The sequence below is a fragment of the Epinephelus fuscoguttatus genome, linkage group LG8 (assembly GCF_011397635.1).
Source record: "Epinephelus fuscoguttatus linkage group LG8, E.fuscoguttatus.final_Chr_v1".
Lineage (NCBI taxonomy): Eukaryota > Metazoa > Chordata > Actinopteri > Perciformes > Serranidae > Epinephelus > Epinephelus fuscoguttatus.
The window spans coordinates 10,330,811-10,341,758 of record NC_064759.1 but is presented as its reverse complement, the minus strand read 5'-3'; the positions used below and the strand labels follow the sequence as shown (position 1 = coordinate 10,341,758).

The window sequence follows — 10,948 nt, the reverse complement described above, 5'->3', positions numbered from 1 at the left end:
ATTTTGCAATCATGCTGCCTTTTTGTTTGTTTAGATTCAAAGAGGGAAGGTGGAAGTGAATATCAGTTGCTGTCATAACAACACGAGCATAAACACAAATTGTTGCCAGCATCATTGTGTTTATTCCGAGTGAGTATCTGCTGTTGTTTATTTTTAGAAACGTAATGCTCATCACTTCCAGTACAGGAGAGAAACCCTTTCCAGGGAAAACCGGCTAGAAACTGGATGTTGATAACGAAAGCGTTGCGAATGACTGACATCTTTACTGCATCAAACGGCACAATGGAGTCACAAAAAAGTATTTATATGAAACTGTTTCTGTATGCAACTTTAATGGTCTTAATGAACCAATATTTTTCTCAGCATTTGTGATCAAACTCCAGCACACTGAATACATCTGTGTTAAAATAGTGCAGAATCTGTGCTGCCTTCATTCAAGTTGTCTGAACAGGTATTTTTGTTCAGTGGCATCATGGGAATTCCCCCGGGTTTTTGCTGGGTGAGCGTGGGTGGATCCTCCCCAAGAAAGGTGTTTTTTTTACCTCATGTTATGTCACCTCTGGATCTTCTCGTTTAAAGTGATGAGAATGACAGGTGGATGAGCAAACAATCAAACAACATAATGGCTGGCCTCACTTTTCACCCTGGCATTATATTTTTGGCACCACAAATCACTGATGACATCATTATGATGTGATGTTTGTAAAAATGTAGGTACCTAGTCTCAGTCTAATGTAAAGGTGTGATAAAATAATGCAATTCCTGAAGGAGAGACTTTTTGCTTTATTTGTTGTTACACAGTGAAAACATGAAATAATCTTAATATCATCTGGGACATCCACGGCTCCAGCAACTTCCTGTAAGAAATGAAGTCTGTAATTTAAAATCAGCAGGGACAGACCAAGTATAAAAAAAATCATTAAAATGCAAATGGAAGTAAGATGTAATATCTGTGCCTACCTCAGTGTTAATATTTAGGTGCACAACTCTGTCAATGCAGATGTAATTGTTAACCTCAGGAAACACTTTGAGATTTAAAAGCATCATATTTAATTATCTAAAAGACAAACCTTTCTCTTGAGGTAGTCTGACACTTTCCAACATGTTATGACAAGCCAAGTTTTTCAGAAATGCCGTCGCCGCCTCAGAGTAACCGTCACTCTGGCGAGCTACAGTGAAAAGAAAGAAAAAAAGAAAAGACGGTTTTATGTGTAGGCGCTGTTGTTGTTTACAACAATCACATGTTGCCAGTGTTTGTTATTTGGGGGTGTCAAACTAATTTTAGATCATGGGTCACATACAGCCTAATTTACCTCAAGTGGGCTGGACCAGTAACACCATCGCATAATAACCTATAAATAACAACACCTCCACATTGTTGCCTTTCTTTTACTGATATAATGATAGCATAATGTACGTACACCCTTTCACGCCCTTTGAACTTTTAATTCTTAACAATATTCAGACATTGTAATTAGAATATGAATATATTTATATTTGTATTTAAAAATGTAATTAACAGCTATAAAGATACACAGGACAGTATATATAAAATTATAGTACCTTTATAAGAGTAGCCCTAAATTATTCAGTTTGAGCCTTAAAACCAAGTGATGCTTCTTGTGAAGCTGCGGGAACACTACCGTCTATAATCCAGCTGTTGTGCTGCTGGGAATGGACAGCCTGCGAGCTGGGCAGTTTGGTGGTAAATTAATGGAGTGGAGGATAAAGTTGTCAGATGGTAAGACTACAGACAGCTGACTTTTGAAGGACTTTTTGGCTTGTTGCAGCCTCTGTAGATGGAGTGCAATGACTGTTTGGTGTGAGCTTCAGTTTGTCAGAACTGTGTGTGATCGGCCTTCAAACTATTTAGAAGGACTCGGCCGACATCCATCAGTTGATCAGAGCACCCCGATCTGGGGGTGTTCAATATATAATCCTTGCTCGTCTCCGACTCTGGCTGTTTGTAGAAATGGCAGTTTAATGGTATGGGGAGATTTTAAAATCGCAGCAGCGCTAATTTTTTAGCAACAGAGAGGCGCTGCAACTAAATGTGTGTAATGGAAACACTGCAACAATAAGCATTCATAGTTTTTTAGAGAGCTGAACTCTGGTCAGAGTGGAAAAGCCTCTTAAGAAGCATTTTACATGAAGTAGCTACTCACTATTTAACATGCTCCTGAAACCGAACACCTCTTTGCCCTCAAAATTAGGTATGCACTGTCATGTGGTCGATCAGATTGGATCCTTTGATGGACTGATTCTGGCCTGCAGGTCGTATGTTTGACAATCGTGGTAGGTGCTTTCTATCAATGTATACTCTGATAAAGTACCCCATTATTCTGAACCTGCCTTTCATACAGGCGTGTCTCCCTCTCTCTTTTAATATTGACCTGACTTTCAGCTCATCTATCATTTTTCTGTACTATTCAGGAGATGGTTGGCCGTCTTATTGACGACATTCCAGCTGTTATTAGGGATCAGTGGAATGGGGAGGATTGTGATTGGATTTCATGCTTTGTTCCTATATATGCTTTAATTTTGATACCTGTTGTAATCATGCAGTGTAATCCTGTTAAAACTGAATAAAAATATTCTTTACAGTCCTGGTTTAAATCAATATCCTGGGAGTAGTTAAAGAAATAGTTCACCCCAAAATTTAATGGTATAATCTAAATGCTTTGTAGACAAACTAAACCAAAGACACTCTTTTTACCTTGTGATTTCCCATCAGTAGCTCAGTGGAGCCCCTTTTTCACTGGACAAAAAAACCCCACTAACACCTGCTAACATCTGGCTTTTGTATTTAATGGGAAAGGTTACAATCGGTATTCTCTCACGGGAAAATGACTCTGCAGTAGTCACAGGATATTTATCCAACTGGCAGTGATGGAAATATGACAGCCAGTTGGACGAACTAATTTTAGCCTCTTTGCTGGTGTGATTCAGTGACATGCCACCACAAATTCTGTCAGTATCCATCCAAACAGTGCTTATACATCTTTCAAAATTTAGCTGGCACAGAGTTTGAGAGGAAGACTGAATAAGTAACAGATGTAAAGAAAGAAGTAACCCCCATGAAATTTTCACTGGCCTCCATGCTGCTGTTGAATGTGACACACCAGGAAAAAAAAAACAGTCTCTGGCTACTGGTGATGGGAAAGCAGTCTGTTGCCTATTTTCACAGGTTTTCTGAGGTTAAATAACCCACATACAAGCACTAATTTTGATGGGAAAAGGAAACATTGGATTTTGGGGCCCTCGTTGTAATCATTTAACGCTGCCTTACAAAGCTAGCACATAACTACAGATTTGGTCAAAATTGAGGACCGGAATCTGACTTATTTTACCATATAAAAACATCATTATGTCATAGAAACATATACAACTGTGCAGAAAATTGTCAAAGAGAGAAAGACAACTATAGGGCTAAAGCATGGGAGTTCACTTAGTGAAAGCTAGCTGGTGAGAAAGCTACAAGCTAGTCTTTGCCAAAACAAAATTAACTCAACATATCTGTCTCTAGCTGTACTCTGTAATTTAAAAATAATTGATGAATTGATGTAATTGTTGATCTTATCTTGGTAATCCAGTTCATTAACTCAATAAAGCAGTAGCTGAATCCAATTTGTATTCCCTAACTAGCTTAGCATAGCGTCTGCTCTTGACTAAAGTAAAATTAACGTAGCTAGGTATAATGTTAGTTAAACTACATTTAAGGTTTTTTAAATTGTAGATTAATTGATTATTCATTTAAAGCAACTCTTACCTTTCTTGCATTTCACACAGCACTTAGAAAAAAATTGAACATCCACAACTCCGGCCTCCCTCCAAAGTCCCATCCCCCTCCTCCTGCAACTCCACCTCCCTCCAAAGGCCTACTCCCCCCTCCTCCATTACGTCCTCATTACATCTATGATAGACGTAGGCGTTGGCAAGGTAATGTTAGATACACAGAAGAGGACAGCGAGTGTAACGTTACAACCAAGACAGTCGAACACAACCCCGGAGTTTTAAAACTCAACTGGAGTCAGTGATGACAGATGAGTTTTAGAGTAAGGTTACAGTGCTAACGTTAGATAGTAGCGTTAACGTACCACGTTGGGAACACAGACAGGAGTTTTCTTAAAACCATATGAGAATGGTACAATCATGAGTTTTTATCTCTGGTGGAATTCACTTACATTATGGTGTGCCATCAGCTGATTAATAGTATTTTAACATAAACAAAGAAAAGCGTAAAATTTCCAGAAAGGTAAGTGTTGCTTTAATTGCGCTGTAAATATTAAAAGAAGAAGAAATGATAAACTACTTTTAATAGACAAGAATGCTGAAAACACATTTTACAACACCATATATTTATATTTTGGTATATTACACTTACTATACAGTATGTTATACTATAGCCTACTTGTACTGTAATTTATTATTTCTTTATATCCCACAGCCACTATATTACACAGTACTATGTTATATTAATATGGTATTATTTTTCTATTATGAATCCAGACAAACTCTACTTATAATTTCTTAATTGTATTATATTACTCTGATGTACAATGTTATAGTAGATGATATTGTATGACTCCAACTGTACTTTGCTGAACACATCACTATGTTGCTTAGCTTGAGACAGTGCTGCACTTTTTAAACACAGCCTACCTGCTGTGGGCAGTGTATGTATTCTGCTTGCCTTGTAATCTGGGGTCGTGTTGCTTTTGTATAGTTTTTGTTTTTATTTCTATTTACTTGTGGTTATTTATTATTATCTTTTTGTGTCCTTGTGCTGCTGCAAGACCTTTTTTCCCTCTGGGGACTGATAAGGCTTATCTTATCTCTGCAGGGCAGTACAAAACTGTTTGTGGTTGAACTTTAGCTGTAGGGGGTAATAGTTTGGGAGAGGGCTGAATTATTTGAGTATTATTCAGGGTGATGGCTCACCATACAGCATGTGTCTGTTGAGGGAGTCCTCTGAGTCTGTCTCTTTTAGAGGTGGCTCTACTTCCTGGAAAATGATGCATTCTGGACAGTTGGCCCACTTGCCGCTCCAGAGCAGGTTCCTCCGCTGCGGCCTTCCTGCATCAAAACAGCAAAACACCAGCAGGGCAGAAACAGAAGTGATCAGAGAGTGACACAGAATGAGGTCAGTATACCGCAGTGAACTCCCAAAAGGCTACGAGGCTAATCATTAACAGAGGTGTCTTTGTTCTGAGTCAGATTTCTGTTAGGTGATCAGTCGACCAACAGACCATGCCGGTATTTAGGCTGGATTACCAATTGAGTGAAGCAGGCTATTGAATATTGTTGTATGCAACACAAAAGCAAAAAAAAACTAACATTAAGGCTTTAACATGGATCTTGTTTTATTATCTGATTGTGTTGATCTCAAAGAGATAGTCCGGCTCTTTTGAAGTGGGGTTGTATGAGGTACTTATCCACAGTGAGTATTACTTACAGTAGATGTCAATTGGCACACCCCCATTTTGGAGAAGCAGACAGGAGCACCGCCACAGAAGCTAAGCAATGTACTGCCGTGGATGGGGGCAGCAGCAAAACATCTGCCGCTGCCTCGATCAGATCCGAAGTGATCCAGTGGTCATGTTAAACAACATCTCATTGGAGTCTGGCTTTGAAGAGAGTGATATAACAGCTTCATTTCCCATGTCTGATGTCTGATGACGAGGTAAAGCGGTGAAAATATTCTCAATGAAGCGTACACTTAAACTGATATTGATTTTTTATGTGGCTAAATACATTTTGCTTCTGCCCCCTTCCACAGCAGTACATTGCTGAGCTTCTATGTTGCCTGCTTTTCAAAACAGGGAACGTGCCGACTGCCACTTACTGTAGGTAATACTTTGACTTTGGCTAGATACCTCATACAGCCCCACTCCCAAAGATCTGAACTATCCCTTTATAGGACTACCCTATATTTCAGCATCTTAAATGAATGAACACTTGTTTGCTCTCAGGCTGAGAATTAGGTGAGAAGGTTGATAGCACTCTCATGTTTGTGTACAGTCACAGGCTGGTTCGCTTAATTCAGTACAGATACTGGAAACAGGAAACAGTTTGTTTTTGAAACTTTTGTTGCTGAATGAGGTACTTTCTCTCTTTGTCCTGTTGTTATACACCTGTTCAGATTCCTGTTTTATATAGTAGGCTCTATTGTAGCGTACCATAACAATCATAACTGTAAATTTTGGAAATCTTTGGCAACTTCGATTCATGTCCAGTCATTGTGAATAAAAGTAATCTCCTTTTGTTCACACTATTTGTTCTACATGAGACAACATGAGCAATGAAGAATTTGACTGGACATGTTTGGAGCTATTTTGATGTGATGTTTTGTGAATTGAATTTATTCAGGTGCCTAAGTTTTTAAAGCCAAAAAATCCACCCAAAAGTCATTTCAGTGGTGAGCTTTAGAGTTACAGATGTTCTGACAGAAACACTCAGGGGTTTTCCCACCCTGCTCAGAATAAAAGTCTGGGAAAATTACTGATCCCTGTAATTTTTTGGGGTAAAGTTGTTGCATTTATTTTAACACCAGCACAAAATTCCCATTTGCATTGACTCCTAAAAAAGGCCCCTTGAAACCAGCACCTATTCATCTCTCGTGTGCATGTGTGAATGCAGGTGGTTGTGCAGTTACCTTCCAGTTCCATATCGTCCCTGTCAGGACGTATGTGATAGGTCCAGGTCTGTTTAATGCAGTTATCTCCCCTAAAAGAATATTTGAAAAGTAAGTACACATTTAGCATGTTTTATAGTTCTTCACAGAATAATATAATAATATAAACATGACATCAAGACTTTCATTTTTGAAACATACATTCACACCTTTTACACTTTCTAGACATCACTTCCCTAATTCTGGTGTCTATTCATGGTCTGGGTTTTTTTTGTTTGTGTCTTGTTATAAAAATGCTCTAAAGCAGTTTCATACATAAAACATCATGTGAATGGTTTGGACGGAGCTAATACTGGCTTTGATGTTGTCAGTGGTGGGAGGTATTTAGTTGCTTAGCTCAAGCTCAAGTGCAGTTGTGAGTTTCTTTAACTTTACTTGATTATTTCCATTTTATTCTACTTTATATTTTAATTCCACTACTAAAGTCCTAAAGCCTGAATATAAGTTAGTATCTTGGTTTCCTCATCTCAAAGTCCATTGTTTTTTTGACTTGGTTTTTGGTTAGATGCCTGAAATCAGGTCTGTTGTTAACACAAGCTGAAGAGACTTTCACATTTTGTTCTAAGACATAAAATACATCAGTAAATTTGAAGCTTCTGTTTGTCTTAAAAAAAAAAGACAGTTGCTAACAAGTGGCTAAATGCGACTGCAGATTGTCATCACGCCAAGCTGAGCCTCACCACACCATGCCGAACATAGCTTTACAGTCTTGTTATGGTGGTGATGTTAGGTCATGTGAGCATGATGTAGTTTTTTTTATAGCCTAACGTTAGCTTTTTACTTCTGGCGATTGCAATCAGACTTTTGTGTAGATTACCTTGAAGAACATAACATAACAGATCATAACATCAGCAGGGCTAGCGGCCTGTCTGTATCTTTCCGAATATCATAGGAGAAATATTTGTAACATGAAACTGCTTTATTCAGTGTTTTTCCGGTTGTCCTGAACAATGAACACTGTAGGAATTCTAACCAGGAGAAGTTTCAGCTGGTTGCAATCTGCAATCCTCACCACTAGATGCCACTAAATCCCCCTAAATCTTACACACTGTTCCTTTAAAGTGAAAACAGACCAATTGTCAACCACAAGTTTCAGTTAGTTTTCAGAGTGGGTGGCTTGTTTCAGTTTAGTTTGGTTTTAGTTTAGTTTTTATTAGTTCTAGTATTAGTTTTACTTTTTATTCTTGACAATATGTGGGTATTGGTCAGTGGCACCATTTCTGAAGTTACAGTACAAACACAATACTTTGTGAAGACAATTGACTGACTGTCATGTAGACATCCCAGTCTCAATAAACATATGCCCCAGTGCCTCCTCATGCTTGTGCTGACAAATTTGACCAAACTTACAAAGACTAAAATTAAAGACATTTATTTGTGTATTTGTATTTTATTATTATTAATAGTTAATTTTGTAAGTACACAGTATCATTTCAGTTAGTTTTTTTTTCTAAAGCTTAGTTTTTATGTTTATTTCAGCTAAATAAATGTTTTTTTAAGTTTTAGTTTTTAATTTTAGTTAACCACAACAACCTTGCCTCGGAGCCTAGCACCTACTACATCTTTCACAGATACTTTGGTTGTTCCACCGTCTGCCATGTCCCCCTCTGGGGATAATGACCACAGATAACTTACACTGATACTGTTTGGTAACTGGGGATAGCTACCAGTAGCTAACGGGTAAAACAAAAGTGCTGTCCGCTTCCTGTTTTGGTTGCATAATAATTGACACACTTCCTCTGTGCCATAAATCAAGCCTCCTATTTCCCAGGAGATCGTCATTATTCTGTAGCCGTTACATTGTGATATTAACATTTACTTCATAATGATAAGTTAAAACAAAAAAACCTGTCTATTTCCACTTTTAGGTTGGGATTTATTCCCTATGAGGTCATGTGTGCATGTGTATCTGCTGCCTCACATGCGCATGTGTCCAGTCAGCAGCAGTGTGCTGTTGGTCAGCTCCTCCATGGTGAACCACATGTTGTCCAGTGCTTTGAACTTGTGGATGTCAGCCTCTCTGCGACTGACTGCCGCTTTAAAGTACCATTTCCCCAAATACTGTAACAGACGCAGACACAGAGAGGTGGCATGACAGTGTGGGGTTGCAGCAACGCTACAGGAACATAACCTATTTTAAGATATAAGCCCACAAGTATTGAGAAAGACCACTTATGGAAAGAACAGAGGGGGTGGAAAGAGCGTCTCTGTGGTCACGTCTTAAATTTATCTCGGTAAATCTCTCTGTGTCTGCACGAACTGTGAAATGCCATTGCGTTACTTATTTGTATGACACACTTAACCAGAGGCTATATATTAAGACTACATTAAAGTTATCTTAGATGCATCAAAAAGTACAAAATGTTTCATTAAAATAACAACAACAAAGTGCCAATGACAGGAATCATTAAATGTCTTTCTCTGTCAAAAGTTATGGTACGTGAGTATATTTTGCATTTAGACAAACAGAAAATCTAAATATTTCATTTTCTCACCTGCTGATGGTCGACAGTGTTGACAGGCAACAGCTCAGGAACTGGACAAGGCACAAAGGCCTGATACAACAAACTAAATAAATAGAGAAAACATGACAAAGCTTTATCCAGCATAACTGCAACCTCAGAGCTAATTGTTCACTAAGAACCTGATCAGAATGTGTGTTGGTCTTTGGGGCACAGTTTGTTCCAACGTGTCTTCTAAAAAGAGTGTGGGTGTAGGTAAATTATTAACATGTACTGCTGCAATACCCTCTGACCTCCACACCAACAGCTGCACCTCAGAAGACCCGTCTGTTAAACTCCTGAAGTTTGCAGATGACACAACGATCAAGTGACAAGTCAGCATACAGACAAGAGTTTTAGCAGCTGGTGTGGTCAGAACAACCTGAAGCCGAATACTCAAAACTGTGGCGATGACAATAGACTTCAGGAGGTGCCCCTCAACACTGCTCCCTATCATCTTGCTCAACAACACTGTGTTTGCTTCTGGGATCCACCATCTCCCAGGACCTAAAGTGGACGTCCAACATCAACATCACCAGAAAAAAAAAAGGCTCAGAGGAGGCTCAGGAGGTGCTGCTCCAGTTTCTCACTGCAATGATTCAGTCTATTCTCTGCACATCCATCACTATCTGGTTTGGATCAGCCACCAAACCGGACAGGAAGTGACTACAACGGACAATCATTACTGCAGAGAGAATCACTGGTGCCAACCTGCCCTCCATCCAGGACTTACACACTTCAGAGTCAAGAGTCAGGCAGGTAACATGGCTGCACAGCCTGTTCCAACTTCTCCCCTCTGGAGGGCGCTACAGAATACTATGCAGCAAAACAACCAGACACAAGAGCCATTGATTGATTGATTGATGAACAGCTAACATCAGTTTAATGACACTATATCAGGGGTCTTAAATGTTTTTCAGAGCAAGGACCCCTTAGCTGAAAGAGAGACAGAGAATGGACCCCCTGCTACTTATTGCGAGTAAAACTGAGTTGCGTATTACGGCCTACAGCAACGTGTGGGGCAGCCTAAAGTGGCATGTATAAACCTGTATACCCTATTATAGTGCATACAATACTAAGCTATTAAAATAATAACTATTGGCACATTCATATATTTATACATATTATTTGTTTCTGATGTTGGCGGTAATTGAGCCTCTTGCTCAAGAAGTTGCAAAACAACCCGCTGTGGCTCACAAGAATGCCTCTAAACTTAAAATAATAAACAGCCAATAGGTAATAATTGGAGCCCCCCTGCAGTAACTCTGAGGACCCCCTGGGTGTTGCGGACCCCCTGTTGAAGACCCAGGCTATATGTTATTGTTTAAATACACAGTGTTTTTTGTAACATGCACATACTACTGTCAAATATAAAACCATCATGGAAGGACAAGCCCCTGCACAGCATGTACCACTGACAGATTGAAGAAGTTGCCGACATCAAGAAATCCTGCCAGTGGCTGGAAAAGGCCGGATTGAAAGACGCCACAGGAGCACTAATCATGGCAGCACAGGAAGTACAAGATCAATAGAAGCAAGAGTCTACCACAGCAGAGAGGACCCCAGGTGCAGGCTGTGCAAAAATGCTCCTGAGACAGCTCAGCACATAATAGCAGGGTGTGAGATGTAGGCAGGAAGAACATACATGGAACGCTATAACCAAGAGGCTGGCATAGTGTACAGGAACATCTGCACTGAGTATGGACTGGAAATCCCAAGGTCAGAATGTTAGACACCTCCTAAGGTGGTTGAG

General features: G+C 39.4%; 1 protein-coding gene across 1 annotated transcript; it reads right to left on the bottom strand.

Moving 5' to 3' along the window:
• Positions 1-763: 763 nt before the first annotated feature.
• apom (apolipoprotein M) lies at positions 764-9,381 on the bottom strand. Its single transcript, XM_049582870.1, has 7 exons — positions 9,190-9,381; positions 8,616-8,755; positions 6,656-6,726; positions 4,942-5,076; positions 1,071-1,169; positions 961-988; positions 764-857 (listed from the first exon to the last, which is right to left on the bottom strand). Exons 1-6 carry the CDS (start codon positions 9,301-9,303, stop codon positions 975-977), a joined length of 573 nt encoding a protein of 190 aa, XP_049438827.1. The 5' UTR covers positions 9,304-9,381; the 3' UTR covers positions 764-857; positions 961-974.
• Between the last annotated feature and the right edge of the window lie 1,567 nt (positions 9,382-10,948).